Raw genomic sequence first — 22768 nt, forward strand, 5'->3', positions numbered from 1 at the left:
TCCAAAGCCTCTAGCTTGTTTTCTGTAAGGTTCTGCCTTTTCTAGATCTGCAGCTTGGCAGATTGAAACACAAAGCTTTGCCCAAGATCAGATGCTGAGTCTTGCTCCAGCCAGACTATATCCCAAGACCCTCCTTTATTCTCAGCCTTTTGGTCCAAATACTAGCCCACTCCTATTGCAAAATATTTAATGTTTTTGAGCAGACGACAACACATAAACAATATTGTTCAAAAGCTTGAATATAGAGCACCTTCTCATTTCAGCATCTGTCTGCATTATACCAAGTAATTAACTAAACCTCAGAACACATCTGTTGTGCTCAGTATTATCCCTGTGTCTCAGAGGGAGAAACTGAGGCACAGAGCTATCAAATGACCTGCTCAAGATCACTCAGTGAACCCATGAAAGAGGCTTGTACATAAAAGTCTTTAGGTTATTTAAGGTAACTTAATATATACCCATTGTTTTCATGACCAGCGTGTGTTCTGAAATGTTAACATCATATGGCAGGATTTAAAAAAACATACTAGAGTTCAGCTGTTGATTAATGTTTCAGCCTTAAAATTGCTGCAGGTTAGAATTTAATTGTCGAGCCATGACACTTAATGAGATGGAAAAGCTCAACAGCTGTAGGAGCTGTTCGATAGGACTTATTGCAACCAAGGGAGAGTGGTTAAATTCCCCTGGTAGCAGATTGTGCCAAAACTGTGAACCACAGTAATTAGAGGAGAGTTTCCTTATTTTTATGTGCTATGCTAGTGGTTGTTATCTTGAACAGAGGGTAAAGGATTGGGAGGTTTGGAATGGAAGTGGGTTTGCAAGGGTGAGCTCTCACATCTAGTGCTCTTAGAGAGAGAGTTTGACAGTAACCATTGCTCCCTTAGCATTGCATGATTATCACTGCTAGTTAAAGCCTGACTGTAGGATCTGACTGTTTCTGGAAGGCACAGTTCTACGGCAGAAGGTGCACCTCCCCCTGCTAGAATTTTCCAGACTGAAGCATCATGTCTCTGGGATCGTTGGAGGAGCCCAGGTCAGGTTCTGTATCAGACTCCATATCTGATCTGGTCACCCTGCTACCCCATATCTAACAGCAGCCCAAGCCTGGTGCAGTTCTTGTGCCCAGGAAGTGCAAGGACTGGGAGTGTGGCGAGCTATCCTCCCCGCTCCTCCCCTGTGTATATTTGCACTGGGTTAGTCAGAATCTAGCGCAGAGTGTAGCAGTTTGAAGGCTGATGAGGACTCTGAACATGAAATGAGCATTTTTCTATTGGAGAGGGCCAGGGGAGCATACTGTGTAAGGAATATGGCACCGAGCAACAGATGGCATTCACAAAGCTGGATTGAAACACACCTGTCCTTGCCAAAACAGGGCCCAGTCTGATCCAAAGCCAGGCAGATTCAGGGCCGCCCGGGAGGGGGGGGGGGGTGTGGAGGCAAATGGGGCAATTTGCCCCGGGCCCCACAGGGGCCCCCACAAGAATATAGTATTCTCTAGTATTGCAACTTTTTTTTACGGAAGGGGCCCCCGAAATTGCTTTGCCCCAGGCCCCCTGAATCCTCTGGGCGGCCCTGGGCAGATTTACATGTTTAAAGAGAAGTAGATCAATTCTTGCCGGAGGGAGTTAAATGACACACTTTTGATTGCTAAGGTTGGGCTCATGGATTCTGCACTGCATCTATGCAACTACAGCAGCCATCTTGCATCTGTACAATGGGTAATACCAGCACTGTAGGCTAATCACATATTGAAAAATATGGTAAACAATGAGATTTGATAGGGGCGTGGCTGTGCTCCCTTCTAAATCAATGAGTTTTGCCGTTGAATTCAGTGGGGGGCTTGTAAATTGCGTTAAAGGCGTTCATATCCTGTTACTGAAACGTACTGGCTTGATACAGTAACCATCAGGCAAGCAGCAAGTGAGTCATTTGAGATACAGGAACACTGGGCTTTGCAGAATCTCCTCTGTTACTAGCAATATGGCATCTGTCGAGAGCTGTGCAGGAAATAAAAAAAGAAAAAAAACCTTACCACCTGCAAAATGTCAGAATTGATGGAAAAAACAGTCTTTTTTTTTCCATTTTCAGATAGCTCAGTGTTCACAAGCAGATGCTTGTGCAGCAAAACCGTCCCTAGCTCTGACCCATCATATTTCCCCAACATCGTCCCACCCATCCGCCAATGCTCCCAGCCTCGTCTGTTCATTAGCATCTTTCTTGATCACCTCTGTGCCTTCTTCACTGCAGCTCCCTATATTTGGTGTGATCTTCCTCAGCTCATCCAGTAGACCCCTCCCACATGTAAGTCCCTCTTGAAGACCCTCTTCTGCTGTGCTGGGAATGTGGAAGACCTTAACATTCTTTTTTCAGAGCATGGTCAAATGCCATTTGACGGCTCTACTTACATGCTGTACTACTTCCCCTCACTTATGTGTGCTTGTCAGCTTCATGACTCATGGCTGTGCCTTCTTGCTTCTTTGTATAACACCTAGCACTCCGTGGGCATTAGTGTTAACCAATAATAGCCATAAATACAGCTTTATATTTGACATTGGCCAAATGCAAGCATGGACCATCTCATTAGCTTGAACACTGGAGTATTTGTTAGACAGATCCCAGTTTTGCCCTTTGGTATTCTTATTATTGTTGATGTTGTTGTATCTCCATGCACGTGCATGGTGTGCTTTCAGGCAGAGATCAAGACAGCTTGAATTGGCTTCTGCTCCATCATACCCGTCCAGAGTAACTCCATTAACTTCAGTGGCAATGTGAGTATCTCAGGGCAGAAGGAAGCCCAAGAAGGATTTACAGTTAGTCCAAAAGCACAAGAAGAGAGCAAAGAGACCCTGGTGCATGAGAGGATGTAAGGAGGACAGTGATGGAGGGATACTGCTCTCTGGGAGCACAGTTTCTTGTGCAGTGCGGGTGGTAAAAGCCATTTTCAGTGCAGGTTTTTGGCTATAGCTCGCTGGTGGCTCAGCACTGAAAGACTTTGCAGGCGTGAGTCTTCAGAGTCCATGTGAATGAAGAGAGGTGTGGTTGTTTGCAGTCTGAGGAAGTTGCCAGTTCCAAGCATAGATGAGGCACACAGCCTGCAGTGTCCCTGCACAGTAATACTAAGGTGGCTAGCATAATGCCATCTTGTCATTGAAATGGCCATTCATTACCCTTTGTACAATTGCACAATGTTCACTGTAATGCGTCCTGCTATTCCTGTAAATGGGGCTGGCCTGGAGGGTGCAATGACATTAGTTAGGATTGCTTCACTCGAATGCAGCAATTCATTTTCAGTGAGGTAAGGTTTGTTCTTATTTTTTCAAACGGGCTGACAGAGAGGTCAAATGACTTTCCATAGGTCATGGTGAGCCACCCCAGTGCAGATAGCCAGAGCGAGAACTGTGTGTGACTTAAATTCCACTTAAGCCCAGTTTTGAGTGGGATTTGTACAGTGAATTGGTCTCATATTGACCTTCCGCACAGGGGCAGTGTTGCTAACTCTCATGATTTTGTTGTAAGTTGCATGATATGTGAGACATCTTTTTCTTAAAGTCTCAGCTCCTGGAATCATATGATTATGTGAGAATCTCAGCTTTCATTTAAAAGTAACTTTCTAGCCCCCATGTGTGCCCAGAAAAAGACTTGAAAATCAGAAGGCAAATAAAAGAACCCCAAATTTATTATTTTTAAGCCAATCTCATGATCTTTTGGTGCCTGACTCACGATGTTTGGAGTTGGCGATATTGGGAATTTCAGCCAGCATGAGTGAACAATTCATTCAATGTTTCTGCATCTCTCTAAACAGGCCCACTTTTTTTTAAGCTCATGTCCAATTTATCCCTGGTTATTATTAATAATCATACAGAGACAATGTTTCTATGGTGAATGTGATTAAGAGAAAAGCAGGACCCTACATATATATTTATTTTTTCCATGCGTCTCTCTTTAAATCATAGGCTTGTGCTGGTGTATATAGTATATTTCTGTTAAATAGGAGAATTATTTGCTCAAAGTTGAAGCCTTCTTTGTGGGTAGTCTCCAGCTTCTGCTCTCACATTTGCTCCTGAGGTCTGCGGATGCGGATGAGGAAATGATGAGGAAACAAATTTTGTTTGTGAATTTGAATTTTGCTTGCCTAACTCTTTTGTTAATAGGAATCTCCCCACCCCGACCTTCAAACAAATTTCAGCAGGCGCACTCCAACCGGGAAAATAATGCTATCACTTTTAAATATGACTGTATTACTCCAAAAAAAAAAAAAGAGTGATTAACCATGAGGCATAGTATTGGATCCTATATTAGGTTTAAAGCCAAAGGGCAAGACTTACTTCCTGAATACAAATGTTATAAAAAAAAAAAAATTGAGGAAATGGTCACTACCATGGAAAACAGCAGAACCAACTCTGTTACTGAGCCTGCAGCAAAACTTTTTTTGAATTTTGAATTTTGCAGTTTGGGCTCAGCTAATATATACTGGAGCGATGCCAATTTACCCCTGCTGAGGGCCTGGCCCTCATTCTTCCCTCTGCAGAAATAACCTATAGGGAGTTTCAGCTTGCGGAGTTGGCTATGAACTTTTGTGTTTGGCTGGGGTGGGGAGAGCAGGGGTTTTCCCCATGGAAGAAGCTGGAGATCCCACTCCCAGAGCATGTAAATACCCAGAGATCAGGAGGGAATGCAAGGGATTTTCTTGCTTCTGCTCTGTTCTGCTGTGCAGCGGCCACTAGTTCCTGTTGGCCCATGGAGAGCACAGCTCCTAGAGATTCAGGGATTCCTCTGAAAACTCCAGTGTGTAGTTCTGCAGTGCCAAGGGAGAAGCTGAGCTAATCTATACAGGCTCAGGCCATGTATGGGTTTGCTTGTCTGGCTTTCCCTGGATTTCACATGATGATAATTAATAATTATGTTTGTTACAGTAGTGCCTCAGGGGCCCCGTTGTGCTGGGTGCTGTACAACTCCTGACCCTAAAGAGTTACAATGCAAATAGGCAAGACAGAGGCTGGGGGAGAGGAAGTATTTTCATGCCAAGCCATATAGTGGCCCAGGTCTCTCAATTTGGACCAGGTTCCCAGCGAAGGTTTGTGAACTGAGTTTCAAGTTAGTGGTGAGTTGTGTGTCATTTCTGATCTCACCGCGAACATTTCACACATCTTGACTCAATACCCCACATAATGCTCCTGCTCATATAGCCCCAGTCCAGAACAGAACTTTAGCCTGGGCTCTGAAGTCAATGGAAGTACTCTCATTCTTCATACTGAACATACACACAAGTGCTTTGCTGGGCCACAGCTAATTTTGAAGCTAGTAAGGGTTGTCTACTACTCTGGTTTGTACAGTGCCTAGCATAACAGGGCCCTATTCTTACTGGCCTTTAAGCACTACCATTATAACCCTGTTAAATTGTCATAACACAGCTATTGCCTGAGCTCTGGGAACAAACAAAGGTTTGGGCTCCTGTAGGAGTAAGAGCAAACTCAGCCCTTATTAAGACGTTGAAGTCAAGGAGGTTCTGATGATTTACACCAGAGGAGGATCTGGTCAGTTGCTTTCTCAGTTAATTGTTTTCATTCCAGTCCTCCTTAAAAATTTGCCAGTCTGAAAATAGCCATATGAAAATGCAGTAAAGGTGGGCACCTAGAAAGCCATATGCTGTGGTGGTGTTGTAGCTGTATCAATACCAGGATATTAGAGAGACAAGGTTAGTGAGGTAATATCTTTTATTGGACTAACTTCTGCTGGTGAGAGAGACAAATTTTCAAGCTATGCAGAGCTCTTCAGGTCTGGGGAAAGGTATTATGGGCTTGTCTACACTAAAAACTTGCATCTGTGCAGCTGCAGTACATCCGGTGAAAATGCTCTAAGCCAAGAGGAGAGAGCTCTCCCGTTGGCTTAATAACTCCACCTCCGTGCGTGGCGGTAGCTATGTCAGTAGGAAGAGCTCTCCCGCCAACATAGCGCTGTCTACACCAGAGCTTCGGTCTGTATAACTATGTTGCTGAGGGGTGTGGATTATTCACACCCCTGAGCGATGTAGTTATACCAAAGTAATTCTGTAGTGTAGACCAGGACTAAGAGTGTCATAGCTAAACACGGTGTCAAGTATCAGGGGGTAGCCATGTTAGTCTGTATCTACAAAAACAACAAGGAGTCTGGTGGCACCTTAAAGACTAACAGAAGAAGTGAGGTTTTTACCCACGAAAGCTTATGCCCAAATAAATCTGTTAGCCTTTAAGGTGCCACCAGACTCCTTGTTGTTTTTATAGCTAAACACAAGGTCGAACAGATAGTTTAGCATAAGTAGTTAGCACATATTTTAAGGGATCATTGAAGGTGAAGTGGCCCGTTAACACCCCTGTAGTCATAGGACGAAAAGGAGGTTGGGGGGGGGGGATAGTGGGTTACAGATTGTTATAATAAGCCATAAATCCAGTGTCTTTATTAAATTGATAACTTTGCTAGACACTAAAAATCATGGTCTTAAAATCAGTGTTAACAGTCCACTTCACCTTGAATGGTTCCTTAGAATATGCTTACTTATGCTAAACTATTTGTTCGATCTTGTATTTAGCTCTGACACTCGTAATACCTTTCCCAAACCTGAAGAGCTCCAAAGCTTGTCTCTCTCACCAATAAAAGATATTACCTCACTCACTTTGTCTCTCTAAGATCACGGGATACTCATGCACGAGAGGGAAGGGGAAGGAGCGAAGTTGTGGTGGTGTGGGTTGTGGTTCAGTCTATTACTATATGTAACACACATGAACAAGAACAAATGCAGGAGGTTCGCATGAAGGCTTCTGTTCCACAGTTAGTCTGTGTTGCACATCTGATACAATGGAATCTACACCACAGCAACATGCCAGAGGGACACAATAGTCCTGATTAACTGAGGTTCCTTCATGGGAATAGCTTGCTGGGAAAAAGTAGTCACTCCTATTCCTCAAACTGCTTCAAAACAAAATCCTGGAGTGCATTAAAGAGTGAACTAGACATGGTGCACCAAAACTATGCCCTGGCTGTCAGTCAAATTATTAATAATTATAGTCTGTATCTCTTTAGTCACCCCCTTCATCGAAACACCCACCTTTGTAAAGAGCTATTTGACATCAGCCCCATTTCCCAGACTGGGAAACTGAGGCTCAGAGAGGTTGCGTAACTTGTCCAATATCACAGAGGGTGCCATCCAGTGGATGCTGAGCACTCCTTGAAAGGTGCTGAGCACCCTCCACTCCCAGGGGCAGGCAGAAGCGGCGCCAATTTTAAGTGACAATAGTACTGTGCAGTCATAAGGCCAGACTCTCAGCTGCTCTTAGCTAGTTGCCTGAGTCTCTGCTTCAGCTAGAGCAACCAGGGGACTGCTCTAAATTGTACCTGCAGGCAACTGTCCCTAAAGGGCCATCTGTTACCTGGGAATAGCTGAAGTGTGATATTCATCTTCCCCACCCCCACGATGCCTCTCCTCAACTCTATCATATCCCCTGTGCAGAGGGCATAGGAACCTGTTATATTGTTTCTACCCCTGCTAAGGACTCCTCCAAAAGCACAGGTTTCTCAGTCAGGGAAGTTTTGGACCGTCTCTTCTCCCTTTTTCCCACACAGGCAATGCAGCAAGCATGAGAATCTAGCCGGTCTGGCACCTTTCCTCCACTGATCTCAAAGCACTTTGCAATCATTAATGAATTATCCTCACAATATCCATGTAAGGCTGGGATTATTACACATGTAATTATTTGTGTAAGAACACCTGGCAGATCAGTGGCACAACTGGGAATAGAATCCACGCCTCTTTACTCCCCCTGGCCTGTTTCAACTCAGAGATCCCTTTCTACAGTAACTTCTTCGGCACCAGAAAAACTGCACTTTACTTCAGGAATCAGACAGAATGCTTCACTACCACAGTCAATGCATATGCTGCTAGAAGCAATGAAATGGACGTGGATGTTTTTAACTCCTATGCACGGCTTCTCAGAGACCAAATATTAAAAATACATTTACTTTTTTTTCTTTGCCTCTGTTTTTGTGTTTTGCTGGGTGTATAGTTTTGTATTTAACATGTTTTATATTGAAAAAAGCTAATCAGCTGAGGCGATCGGCTTCTCTGGGTTTTTTTTAAAGACGGAAGTGCATCTGAGCAATTATTATAGTAAACTGATCTAAACGTTTGGAAATTAGAACTGACTCATTTTTAACCATGTCACTGCTTATTCCAGCCCTGATGTTGTAGGTCAGATGCTATCAGGCTATGCTAACATACCTGCATTTTGAATAAGTGGCTTTTGTGGTTACTCAACGACATTATGACATCCTTTCCCAGTGAGCTCTTTTCCAAACACGACCCCAGCTGTGACAGGTCTGGGGAAGTGGTCTGAACATGGGATTGGAAGCCAGGAACTCCTGAGTTCTCAGCTGGGCTCTGTGGCTTTGGCTCGTAATTTAAATATTGATCCTATTCTGAAGAACACTGTAATGTTCTATATTCTCTGTATCTCAAAAACTTCCACATCAAGCTTTAAAGTACAAAGGAGATTCCCCATCCCCACAATTGTTAGTCCTGCAAACTCACCTTGAGTTTTGAAAGTCAAAGCCGGCTTCTTTCCTGCTCATGCTTCATCATCACTAGTGAAGAATCCAGGTCCCGCTCCCCTAGTATTGTTGGAATTGCAATGCTTACAGATATAAGAAGCGAACAGGGTATGATAGTTAGATTGTAAGATTTTTGTGGAGGCTCATGGCCTCCTGTGTGTTTGCACAGTGCCTAGCACAAGGGAGCACTGATCTTGGTTTGCATCCTTTGGTTGCTCGTGTAGCACAAATAAGGAATAACAGTAGTAATTAATAAGTGACATTAGCTCAATGAAAGTAGTAGCCATTGCTTAAACTGCACTAACTCTGAGATTTGTGAGACCACAGTAATAATATATACCACTTTCCATCGAAAGGTTTCAAAATGCCATGAGGTGGATTGTTGTCCCCATTTTACAGATGCGGGAACTGAAGCACAAAGAAATTAAGTGACTTGCCCAAGGTCTCACAAAAAAAATCTGTGGTAAAGTTGGGACTAGCACCCAGCCCTGTTCTCTCCTCATCCTTTGCTTTAATCACTAGACCATGCTGCAGTTTTTGCTAACTCCATTTTTCAGTCAGTGACTGAGCAGATTTTTTTCCCCCTGTCATCTTCTCCTCACGCAATAGGGAAGCACATGTTGACAGGATCAATTGACTTGGTGTCTGTTTTCTCTTCTAGGGAGGATCTGCTTTTTCCCCGGTGTCGGTGATTAGTGAGAAGAAAGCTCAGGACCAAGTGGCAGTTCTGGCTAATGAACTTGGATGCCCTTTGTCCAGCAGTGAGGAAATTGTATCCTGCCTCCGCCAGTTGCCTGCCAGTGTTCTCAATGATGCACAGACTAGGGTGAGCCATAGCAATATATGTGACTTTGAGCTGTGGTCAAGTGAAAAATTCTCTAAGTTATAACTGAAATGTAGGCTGCATGTACAGCAACTTGCAGGAAGAATTTTTAAAAATGTTGGGACAGATCCTTAGCTGGCATAAATTGACATTGACTTCAGTGGAGTTACCCTGATATCCACCAACTGAGGCTTTGGCCCATTGATACTTGTGGCCTGATTCTCAGTTAAACTAAGGCTCCTTTGCATCGCTTTGGCAGTGTAAACATGTCTGGAAGGGAGTTTCAATGATCCCTGTCAGGGTGGGGAATGCCTGGCCTAAGTGTCAATGGAAATCAGACCCCTAGTTTCCATGAGAGTTCTCTGCAGAAAAGGCGGTGTGAAAAGATGACTCTGCTTTGCATTGAACTTAACAAAATGTAATGCTTATGAAAGATGCCGTGCTGACAGTCCTGGAGGCTGGAGTCCTTCACACCCAGGTAAAGAAGAGGCATCAGCAATACAAGTGTCTCAATCACACCATCGCGTTGGGCCTCACCCCTAAACTAGCAGTAACAGCCCTAGGAACAACGGAGTCGTTTATTCTCTCTGCCTGTTCAGCTCTTGGCTCCTCTGCGGAGGCTATCAGCAAGGGCCCCCGTTCCTTCCAGTTGTGATTTTGGACTGTGTTACGTGAACACTTACCCATTATGAGGCCATCAGCTTAATTCATCATTTCAGACAGACAGACAAACAAGCCGTGGTCAGGTGGGAATGATGCAAAGTCCTTCCTAATCTGGTCCAGCTGCTCACCACTGGAAGGCCGTGTATCTCCTTACCAATCCCTTGGTCTCTAGGAGAGCACTTTTCCCATGTAATGGGAGTTTTACCATTGACTTCAATGGCCGCAGAGTCAAGCTAATGCTGACCACTTTTGAAAATCCTGATCATGATTGTACTGTACTATTCTCTGTTCCCTTTCAACACAGCTCCTCGCCATAAGCGGGCCATTTCAGTACTGGGGCCCAGTGGTTGATGGAGTCTACCTTCGGGAACCTCTAGCTGCAGCCCTGCGGCGTTCTCGACTTAAGAAGGTGGATCTGCTCATTGGAAGTGCTCAACAAGACGGGCTGATCAGCAGAGCTAAGGCAATTAAGGTAGGCATAGATTTACTGTGCAAAAGAACGATCAACTCTTAAAGCACTTAAGCAAATATTAACGAAGAGGATCTGTGCTGGCAGGAGAGAGACTTTTTGGCTTTCATAATTCTTGAATTGGACTCCATGCAAATACACCAAAGCATTGTCCTTCATAAAGAAGTGCTGTTTTGACTAGCCAATGGAAATATATGTCCTATTTATGCAATAATACTGTAGTTCAGGGAAGGGGCAAAAAGTTGGGAGACCAGGTTGGTTTAGCTTGTATTTTGCATGTGTCTGCATGTCTAGTAGGTCTCTGAAAAGCATGTAATATTCATTTCTCCTGTTGTATGTTAGTGTGTAGGCGATACTTTAAGATTAATTTGGCTGTTGGGTTTCTCTAGAGTAGGGATGGGCCCAAGTCAAACTGCTGCATTTAGACCCTTCTGAACTTTATTGAGGATTCAGAATCTAAACCCAGATATGGGTCCAAAATTCATAGTTTATTCCCCTCTCCAACTACTATCTTATGTTTTTGCTCATGGATTGTTGCACTGGTTTATTTTCTATATCATTGCTTGTGCTTTTCTGTTTTGTGAATCCTCCCCTTTCTTATAAAGATGCTTCCAAATTAGAACTGCCCATGAATAGAAATAGCATCTGCGGATACATGAGCTAGGTTAAAAATGAAAAGGGTTATCAATCCTCAAGCATCAGGGCACAAACTGATCACCCACTGGGGACATTTATCTAGTATTACACAAATAGTCCTACTACAGGGGTGTACTACTTTGCTCTGCAGCATCCGGCATTGGCTGCGTTAGAGACAGAATCCTGGACCCAGTGGTTAAATAGTCCCTTTACCTAATGGCAATTACTCTGTTCTTATAGCCTGTTGAAATGATAGCACAAACTATATATGTGACTTTGTATTATAACTGAAATGTAGGCTGCATGTACAGCAACTTGCAGGAAGAATTTTTTAAAATGTTGGGTCAGATCCTTAGCTGGCATAAATTGACATAAACCTGTCCCTTTCAGCTGTCTCTTCATTACCCTGATGTATAATTAACACATGAATTCAAGAGCGAGGTACATTCCTGCCCCATAATGCCAAACTCCCTTTAAACTAGTGTTTTTTGTTTACAAGTGAGCAGACCCCCTGGAGACATTCTCTCCCTCTCTCATTGTCTGTTCCTTTCTCTCCATATTTACTTCCGGGACCATTTATGCAAGAGTATCAGTGCAGAGCAGTATATACAGAAGGACTAGAGTATTCTTCAGTAATTGTCCAGAACAACAAACAAAAACTTATAGTATACTGGAGCGTAACCACTGAGTTAATGGGAGTTTGGGTTGTGTACGAAATGGAGAAATGGGCTCAGCAGTGCTATTGGCTAGGAGTCTTTAGAACATCTGCTCTGACCTCCTGCGTTACCCAAGGCAACAGAACTTCAAACCGTCACTGTAACTCTTACTAACATTGCTACAGTGCTCTACCGTAATGATCCAAAACACCGAGGCTTGCTACCATGGGGCCCAGTGATAAAGTCCATTCTGGCCATTAATGCTGGATACCAACATATTTTTTAGTAAGGAATCTAAAACAGTAGGAAAGATTTCAGGTGAGATTTAAGAGAGCAACAATGGGAGGAAGGGATCTTGAGACACAAAGGGTTAAACTTCGCTCCTGTGCAGCGAGCCAGGCACTACTTAATTTTTGAAGAGGAGGGATAGTCCAGTGGTTAGGTCACTAGCTTAGCGCTTTGGAGACCTGCTTTGCCACAGACTTCCTGTGTGACCTGTGGTAAGTCACTTAATCTTACTCTGTGCCTTAGCCCCCATCCGTAAAATGGGGATAATAGCACTGCCCCATCTCACAGGGGTGTGGTGAGGATAAACACATTAAAGATTATGAGGTGCTCAGATACTGTGGTAATGGGGGGGGCATATAAATACCTGAGGCCTGGTCTGCAGTAGAAATTAAGCTGGTTTACCTACATTGCTCAGGGATGTGAAAAACCCACAGCTCTGAGTGGCATAGTTAAGCAGACCTTACCTCCACCATAGACAGCACAAGGTTGATGGAAGAATTCTTCTATCGACCTGGCTATCGCTTCTCGGAGAAGTGGATTCCCTACGCTGACAGAAGAACCCCTCCTGTTGGTGTAGGTAGTGTTTATACTACACGCTCCAGTGGCGCAGCTGTGCCACTGTAGCATTTCGAGTGTAGACTAGCCCTAAAAGACAGGTAGAGACCTCAAAATAGGGCTTTAAGTGGAACCAAGGCCTATTGCTGTCTGTCTGCAAAGAGGTGAATTTCACCCATTGTGACACAGTGCAAGAAAAGGGTAAACCCCAGTGCTGCCCAGTAGCTGGTGATGTAACATAGGACATTTGTACATTCAGAAATAACAACCAAGGATTTGACAGGAACCTCTGTTACGACAATTCTGAACAGAGACAAAGTGACTGCGTTGGTTCCCTTCAGGATGTTTTTGCTTTTGCTTTGACATCATGTTTTCCTTTTGAATCCTTGAAAAGTGATTTTAAAAAGGCAAGGGTCAAGGATGGAACAGCAACCACTGGAGTCAGCCCATAACGATCCCTGTGTTGTGATGGGGAATAAACCTTTGTAACCTTGGCCCAGCTCATGTGGCTGGGGCCAGGAAATGAAGTCCTGTGTGTTACCACCACTTTTGTGCATCCCACCTTAATTATAAACAGTCAGTGAAATCCCACTGTGTTGTCTCACAGAAGATTATGCGGCAAACCAGGGTGTCAATAAGGGAGACAGCTGGAAGCTTCCAGATTTTTCTGATGTGCAGATGTTTTCTCTTTCCTGTTAAGTACTTACACAGAACTTGGGCTTCTGAGATGAGAATTTGGAAAGTCCTTGTAATTCCTCACTAGTAGTAGTAGTACTAATTATAGTAATGCCACGGAAGCCCAACCAAGGACCAGGCCTTACTGTGCTAATCACTGTACAGGTATGTAATAAAGACAGTTCTGCCTCAGTGATTTCATGTTCTCCATGTTAGACAGGCTGCAGTTCAGTCCTTCCCTTTCATCTCCTTTGACGCTTAATAACTGCTGATTATTCTCATCTGCTCTGGCTCTGTTTCTGCCTTCTCATATCCTAAGGCCTGGTCTACACTGGGGGAGAGGGAGGGGAGGGATCGATCTAAGTTACGCAACTTCAGCTACGTGAAGTCGACATACTTAGACCTACTTCACCACGGTGTCTTCACTGCGATGAGTCGACTGCTGCCGCTCCCCCGTCTACTCTTCCTGCACCTCTTGCAGTGGTGGAGTACAGGAGTTGACGGAAGAGCGCTCGGGGGTCGATTTATCGCGTCTAGAGTAGACGCGATAAATCGACCCCCGTTGGATCGATCACTGCCCGCCGATCCAGTGGGTAGTGTAGACATACCCTTCGTTTCTTTCAAATGCTCTAGGTTCCAGTCTGTCCTGCAGGCATCCATTGTCGGGGTCGTGTTTGTGCAGGTTTGTGACACTATTAATGCTGATCTACCCACAGGTGGCTGCCATAAGAAAAGTTCCAGAAATAATAGCTGAATTTGAGAAGATGGGGCTTCCAAACTGTGCAGGGGCCATTGATGGCACCCATATCCCAATACTTTGCCCACCAAAAGGGGCCAAGTAGTTGTGAACCGAAAAGTTTATTATTCATTCATTCTGCAAGGCTTAGTGGACCACTGAGGCAGATTCGTGAATACCAACACGGGAAACCCTGGAAAAGTTCATGACACTATGGTACTGAGAAGATTGGGATTGTTCTTGAAGGGGGAAAGAAGGCACTTTATTCCTCAGTAACAATATGGTTCTCTACAGTGTGTCTGTCCAGTTTTTGTTTTGGCATTGCTGCTCCTAAATTGGCTCATGAAACCATACCCCAGCATCAGTGGGAATTCAGTTACAGAATCAGTAGCTGTAGAATGGTCATGGAGTGTGTGTTTGGTAGGCTGATATCTCATTGGCAGTGCCTGTGTCCCCATCTGGATGCCAATGTGGCAAATGCTGTTCATATTATCCTTGTCTGCTGCACACTCCCTAACATTTGGGAGGGTAAAGGGGAGTGCTTCCATCCTGAGTGGGCCCAGAATAAGTCTGGTTTACAAACCCTGTACGGGTAGCTGGATCCTGTCCACATGTACACAGGCAAGGGAAATCAGGGATTCCAAACGTGCACACTTCTCGGAACAGCACAGACACAGAGGGGGGTACTGAGGGACACCTTTAGAGCCCTGCAAATCCACAGATATCCGCTTTATATCCGAGGCTCATTTTTGCGGATCAGATGCGGATACAAATTTTGTATCCATGCAGGGCTCTAGACACCTTCACACCATAGGTGCTTGAACTAGAGGTGCAGGAGGTGCTGCTGCACTCCCTTGCTTGAAGTGGTTTCCATCATATCCAGGGTTTACAGTTTGATTCAATGGCCCTCAGCACCTCCACTGTAAAAATTGTTCCAGCGCCCCTGCTTTGCACTCTGTGCAACTGCTGAAAAGCATGAGGGGACATGGGCACACACTTGTGGGGGTTACACAGCTTTGTGAGGCTATGGCTACACTGGCGCTTTACAGCACTGCAACTTTCTCGCTCAGGGGTGTAAAAAAACACCCCCCTGAGCACAGCAAGTTACAGCGCTGTAAAGCGCCAGTGTAAACAGGCTCCCAGCGCTGTAAGCTAATCCCCTCGTGGAGGTGGAGTACCTGCAACGCTCTTCTTATATCTTAAATTTGTGCCTTCTTGGAAGAAACTCTTAAGACCTCTGCCATTTGAACAGACTTTGCCTGCCTTGTCTTACTCCATTAATACCTTCTGACTGGTTGTGGAAGAGCCTGCCACCCTTGTAAACACTAGTCGTTCCCTGCTGTTTTATGAATATGCAGTTAAATTCTATTATTGAAGTTCTTTGAAGTTTTGAGTGTAGCCACGGCCTGAGGTTTTTGTTCCCCTGTAGCTGAAGGTCACTAGCTGGTCCTTCCTGTGGCTATTCACGCAAATTACAGATAATTCTAACAAGGCACCTCCCCTGGGTTAACACCTTTTGGGTTGGATTTGTGCTGTCAGGGTGGTGGCCGAGTTGTCATGTGGACATTGTGCAATGCTTTTTTCCTAACTGTTCACACTTCCCTACAAACCTGTTATCAAGTGCACTCAATCTCTAACAATCTTATCAACGTTTGTTTTGCGGGAGTGCACAGGTGCCCATTCATTTTTATCCATTCTTTGTCAGCACTGCTAACTGCACTTAAAGGCTATTATGGATAATCACTACCAAGGTTGAAACTTGTCAAGGATTTGTAGGGGAGGAAGGGCTGTTCAGTCACCAAGTAGTGGCTGATGCCTGCCTCTGTTGTTACTTGCATCGTGTTTTGTTTTTCTGAATGTGAACCAAGCCATGTTTATCTGCTCATTTTCTGGGTGAGAGACAAGGTGGGTGAGGTAATATCTTTTATTGGACCAACTTCTGTTGGTGATTACCTCATCCACCTTGTCTCTCTGATATCCTGGGACTGACACAGCTACTGGGACTGACACGGCTACATTGACACTGCTTTGTGTGCACTGTATTGTGAGTTCTGGTACGTTTAGAACTAGCAGTGCTTTCTGTGAGCACATAACTGCACTTTCCCCATCCCTCCCATGTATCTTTGGGACTTCAGATATTTCTTAACCTGGAGCTTGTCTTCACATACAGTGAAGCTGTGCCACTTTAGCGCTTCAGCGAAGACACTACTAGAGCTGCTCCCGTCGGCATAGTTACACCACAGGATTATGAGGCGCTCAGCTATTGTAGTAATGGGGGCCATATAAATGCCCGAGACCTGGTCTGCACTAGAAAATTAAGTTGGTTTATCTACGTTGCTCAGGGATGTGAAAAACCCACAACTCTGAGCATCATAGTTAAGCCGACTTTACCCCAGTGTGGACAGCACTAGGTCAGTGGAAGAATTTTTCTGTCAACCTAGGTACCGCTTCTTGGGGAAATGGATTCCCTACGCTGACGGAAAAAACTCTCATAGAATCATAGAATATCAGGGTTGGAAGGGACCTCAGGAGGTCATCTAGTCCAACCCCCTGCTCAAAGCAGGACCAATTCCCAACTAAATCATCCCAGCCAGGGCTTTGTCAAGCCTGACCTTAAAAACCTCTAAGGAAGAAGATTCCACCACCTCTCTAGGTAACCCATTCCAGTGCTTCACCATCCTCCTAGTGAAAAAGTTTTTCCTAATATCCAACCTAAACCTCCCCCACTGCAACTTGAGACCATTACTCCTTGTTCTGTCATCAGGTACCACTGAGAACAGTCTAGATCCATCCTCTTTGGAACCCACTTTCAGGTAGTTGAAAGCAGCTATCAAATCCCCCCTCATTCTTCTCTTCTGCAGACTAAACAATCCCAGTTCCCTCAGCCTCTCCTCATAAGTCATGTGCTCCAGCCCCCTAATCATTTTTGTTGCCATCCGCTGGACTCTTTCCAGTTTTTCCACATCCTTCTTGTAGTGTGGGGCCCAAAACTGAACCCAGTACTCCAGATGAGGCCTCACCAATGTCGAATAGAGGGGAATGATCACGTCCCTCGATCTGCTGGCAATGCCCCTACTTATACAGCCCAAAATGCTGTTAGCCTTCTTGGCAACAAGGGCACACTGTTGACTCATATCCAGCTTCTCGTCCACTGTAACCCCTAGGTCCTTTTCTGCAGAACTGCTTCCAAGCCATTCGGTCCCTAGTCTGTAACAGTGCATGGGATTCTTCCGTCCTAAGTGCAGGACTCTGCACTTGTCTTTGCTGAACCTCATCAGATTTCTTTTGGCCCAATCCTCTAATTTGTCTAGGTCCCTCTGTATCCTATCCCTACCCTCCAGCGTATCTACCACTCCTCCCAGTTTAGTGTCATCTGCAAACTTGCTGAGAGTGCAGTCCACGCCATCCTCCAGTTCATTAATGAAGATATTGAACAAAACCGGCCCCAGGACCGACCCCTGGGGCACTCCACTTGAAACCGGCTGCCAACTAGACATGGAGCCGTTGATCACTACCCGTTGAGCCCGACGATCTAGCCAGCTTTCTACCCACCTTATAGTCCATTCATCCAGCCCATACTTCTTTAACTTGGTGGCAAGAATACTGTGGGAGACCGTATCAAAAGCTTTGCTAAAGTCAAGGAATAACACATCCACTGCTTTCCTCTCATCCACAGAGGCAGTTATCTCCTCATAGAAGGCAATTAGGTTAGTCAGACATGACTGTTGCTCATCACTTTCCTCTCCTCTAAGTGCTTCAGAATTGATTCCTTGAGGACCTGCTCCATGATTTTTCCAGGGACTGAGGTGAGGCTGACTGGCCTGTAGTTCCCCGGATCCTCCTTCTTCCCTTTTTTAAAGATGGGTACTACATTAGCCTTTTTCCAGTCATCCGGGACCTCCCCCAATCGCCATGAGTTTTCAAAGATAATGGCCAATGGCTCTGCAATCACATCCGTCAACTCCTTTAGCACCCTCGGATGCAGCGCATCCGGCCCCATGGACTTGTGCTCGTCCAGTTTTTCTAAATAGTCCTAAACCACTTCTTTCTCCACAGAGGGCTGGTCACCTTCTCCCCATATTGTGCTGCCCAGTGCAGCAGTCTGGGAGCTGACCTTGTTCGTGAAGACAGAGGCAAAAAAAGCATTGAGTACATTAGCTTTTTCCACATCCTCTGTTACTAGGTTGCCTTCCTCATTCAGTAAGGGGCCCACATTTTCCTTGACTTTCTTCTTGTTGCTAACATACCTGAAGAAACCCTTCTTGTTACTCTTAACATCTCTTGCTAGCTGCAACTCCAAGTGTGATTTGGCCTTCCTGATTTCACTCCTGCATGCCTGAGCAATATTTTTATACTCCTCCCGGGTCATTTGTCCAATCTTCCACTTCTTGTAAGCTTCTTTTTTGCGTTTAAGGTCAGCAAGGATTTCACTGTTAAGCCAAGCTGGTCGCCTGCCAAAATTATTGTTCTTTCTACACATTGGGATGTTTTTTTCCTGCAACCTCAATAAGGATTCTTTAAAATACAGCCAGCTGTCCTGGACTCCTTTCCCCCTCTTGTTATTCTCCCAGGGGATCCTGCCCATCAGTTCCCTGAGGGAGTCAAAATCTGCTTTTCTGAAGTCCAGGGTCTGTATTCTGCTGCTCTCCTTTCTTCCTTGTGTCAGGATCCTGAACTTGACCATCTCATGGTCACTGCCTCCCAGGTTCCCATCCACTTTTGCTTCCCCTGCTAATTCTTCCCAGTTTGTGAGAAGCAGGTCTAGAAGAGCTCTGCCCCTAGTTGGTTCCTCCAGCACTTGCACCAGGAAATTGTCCCCTACACTTTCCAAAAACTTCCTGGGTTGTCTGTGCCCCGCTGTATTGCTCTCCCAGCAGATATCAGGGTGATTAAAGTCTCCCATGAGAACCAGGGCCTGCGATCTAGTAACTTCTGCTAGTTGCCGGAAGAAAGCCTCGTCCACCTCATCCCCGTGGTCTGGTGGTCTATAGCAGACTCCCACCACAACATCACCCTTGTTGCTCACACTTCTCAACTTTATCCAGAGACTCTCAGGTTTTTCTGCAGTTTCATACCGGAGCTCTGAGCAGTCATACTCCTCTCTTACATACAATGCAACTCCCCCACCTTTTCTGCCCTGCCTGTCCTTCCTGAACAGTTTATATCCATCCATGACAGTACTCCAGTCATGTGAGTTATCCCACCAAGTCTCTGTTATTCCAATGACATCCTAGTTCCTTGACTGTGCCAGGACTTCCAGTTCTCCCTGCTTGTTTCCCAGGCTTCTTGCATTTGTGTATAGGCACTTAAGATAACGCGCTGATTGTCCCGCTTTCTCAGTCTGAGACAGGAGTCCTCCCCTCTTGCACTCTCCTGCTCGTGCTTCCTCCCGGTATCCCATTTCCCCACTTACCTCAGGGCTTTGGTCTCCTTCCCCCGGTGAACCTAGTTTAAAGCCCTCCTCACTAGGTTAGCCAGCCTGCTTGCTCACCTGTCAGCGTAGGTAGTCAGTGTTTACACTGATGCACTACAGCAGCGCAGCTGTGCCACTGTAGCATTTCAAGTGTAGACAAGCCCTAAAATAGATAGAGACTTCCAAATAGGGCTTAAGTGGAACAAGGCTTGTTGCTGTTTGTGAATTTCACCCATTAAACCACAGTGCTTCCCCAATAGCAGGTGTTGTAACATAGGATATTTGTACATGTCAGCTCTTGGGAAATATTTATCACAGAGTTCTGTACCCCAGGCAGTAGTTCTCAACCTATTTACCACTGAGGCACATATGCAGCTCTCTATGTGTTATGTGGGCTGCATCTATACAATACATACAGTACCTGTGTGGCCTTGAGGATGTCATATAGGCCGCAGCTGTGTGCTGATTGGGCCACGATTTGAGAACCACTGGTGTAGATCTACAGAATCTGGTGGTGGGGGTGGTATTTGTGATTTCTTTCCACTAGTGCCCACAATGCACAAGGTGCTTTCCAATCATAAAAGGAGGCATGGTCCTTATTCTGAAGAGCTCACAATGTAAGGGCTAGATTTTGACTAGTGCCAGCAAGGCTGCACAGAGCAATATACAGAAATAAGATCTCCCCCCAGTGCACTGGTTCAGCCATGTCAGTGATACCTTGATCAAGGTGGGGATATTTAGGGGGAGGGCAGAGGCTGTGCACCTGGTATTTCCTTCCCCTCCTTTTTAGTAAGTTGTTGAGAAAATGGTGGAGAGGAGGTGGAGCCATGGCCCCATCCCCCCAGGCACTGGCCAGTGAGTGGGTTGAAGTAACCTAATATCTCCCTGAAGCAGAGAAAGTCAGAACAAGATCCAATAGCTGGAAGTTAAAGCCAGACAAATTCATATTAGAAATAAGGCAACATTTTTAACAGTGGGGGATGAATAACAATTGGAACAGACTACCAAGGGAAGCGGTGGATTCCACATCTATTGAAGTCTACAGATTAAGACTTAGATGCCTTTTGGATGATATGTTTTAGTCAAACACAAGTTATTGGTCTCAATAAAGGGGAAAGTGGGTGAAAATCTACAGCCTGTGATACACAGGAGTTAGCTCCTCATACCTACATCTGTCAGTGATGTGAAAAAAACACATCCCTGACTGAAATAGCTATGCTGACCTGACCCCTAGTGTAGATGCAGCTACATCGATAGAAGACAGCTTCCATCAATGTAGGGTAGCCATTGTCACTTGCGGGGGTGTAAGCTCTCTCTACGCTGCGGGGTTATGCCAGCATAGCTACGGCAACATGTAGCTATGCCAATACAGTCCCCGTAGTGTAGGCATACCCTCAGACTAGATGATCTAAGGTCCTTTATGGTCTAAAAGTCTAATGCATGTTGTGTGTGCGTGTGTACACACAGTGTGTTTAGTACACAGTAGATAGAACATGGATTGCAAGGAGGGCTGCGTAGCCATGGTGGGAGTTTGAATTCTGTTTAGTTGGTGGACTAAGGTTTTGGCTTTTTCTGTCTTTTCTCTGCTGGTACACCCACCCTAGTACAGACCCAGGCTGTCTTGCACAGTCAGGAAATGGTGGGTGGGTAGATGGATGGATGGAAAGAAAGTTAGCAGTATTATGCATTTATCCCATATATGCAGTCTGAGCTGTGCAGACGGTCCCATACACCCACAGCATCTGCAGTCAGTGGGGCTTCTCAAGAGCACAGGACCTCACCTGCATGGAACCCATTGCAGGAGTTTGTAACTGTAATGACCTCAGGGGAAAAACCTGCTATTGAGCTCTGTCTGTGATGAGAATTGACTCTTTAATTCCAACTCTTTATTTCATCTCTTAACTAGCTTGAATCCGTGACAGAGTTGTGCTGAGCTTCTCACCTCTTGCCTAGCAAGTTTTCTTAATAGGCTCCTGTGAGGGACTTAGTCAAAAGCCATTTGAAAAACTAAAATCACTATATACACTTGTTCCCCTTATCCACTCTGTTTGAGGGCTAACTCTTAACACTATTCTAACACATTGGAGAGGTACCATTTAGCCTTACAGAAGATGTGATGGTTTGTCTCTACCATATGCTACTCAGTTAGGTGCTTTATAATATACTGGGCCAAATTCATTGGCATGCTAGAGTTTTGCTCCCACAATGAAAGGAACTGTAAACTCAGGGTGATAGTCAGTTAAGCCATGTTCATGACTGCTTCTTGTCACCAAAACAGTGCAAAGCAACATACCACTGAACCTGGCCCATTGTTTTTAAGGATTTTCTTACCTAGTTTTTTTATAATACTGAAGGCCCACGAGTCTATAATTCCTGAGCTCGGTAAACCGTAGCTCTGAAAGAGTTTGTAGAATGTAGATTATTTGACATAGGCTGCAGTTCTTTCTATAAATCTACTACTATCTATTATGTTAAGCCCTCTTTGGAAAATGTTTCCTATTAGAGCTGACTGAAAATTTTCAAGTGGAAAATTGTTCTGCTGGAATATGCTGAGCTGATGATTGAAATGTTTTGTGGGAATGTATCAACTTCATTGAGATTTTCACTGAGAAATTATTTAAAAGTTTCATTTCAATAAGGCCAAACATTTCATTTTGACTTTATCATTCTGATTCTTTATAATATAATATAGTCAAAACGATGAATTCAAAAGAAAATATTTCAGAATATTTGGTTTTGTGAAAAATTCAACTTTTCAATTCAGGACAAAACCAAATTTCAAAATCTCAGAATTTCCAAGGAGACAGAAATTCCATTTTTCGGCCAGCTCTGTTCCCATGGTGATAGCTGACTCATAAGACCCTAGTGACTCAATTTTATGATCTGACTGCTGAGAAAGGGCCCCAAAATTCTTAGGACATTTTTGGGGTGACAAAAATTGTAATCCAAGCACTGTAAAGTGTTCTTCTAAGTGAATGAGCCTGATGTTTCATCATTCCCTTAGCATCTGTGGCAGCTGTTGAATAATATAATGTGTCTGTGATGGGTTGAATCACAGAAAACCCCTTGGGAACTGCCAACTGATGTGCTGAGACTACCTCTGCCCCTGCTTTCCCTGCCAGATTGGGACTTCAGAGCCCTGCCTGGTTGTGCCAGACACGCTTGCTGGTTACAAACACAGACCCAGGTCTGAACCATCTCCCACAAACTGCAGGCTTAACTGAAAGCAGCGTAAGAAGTGTTCCTGTCTCTAACACTCAGATGCCCAACTCCC

General features: G+C 44.8%; 1 protein-coding gene across 1 annotated transcript in view; it reads left to right on the top strand.

Annotated features, from left to right (window-relative positions):
* The window catches only part of TG (thyroglobulin), a 207687-nt gene that overhangs the window by 156747 nt on the left and 28172 nt on the right, over nucleotides 1-22768 (top strand). The window contains exons 42-43 of the mRNA XM_026659965.1: nucleotides 9242-9406; nucleotides 10371-10538. Coding sequence (XP_026515750.1) covers nucleotides 9242-9406; nucleotides 10371-10538 — 333 coding nt within the window. The remainder of the gene's footprint in view (nucleotides 1-9241; nucleotides 9407-10370; nucleotides 10539-22768) is intronic.

The sequence above is a fragment of the Terrapene carolina genome, unplaced genomic scaffold (assembly GCF_002925995.2).
Source record: "Terrapene carolina triunguis isolate 2854851 unplaced genomic scaffold, T_m_triunguis-2.0 Scaffold58, whole genome shotgun sequence".
NCBI lineage: Eukaryota > Metazoa > Chordata > Testudines > Emydidae > Terrapene > Terrapene triunguis.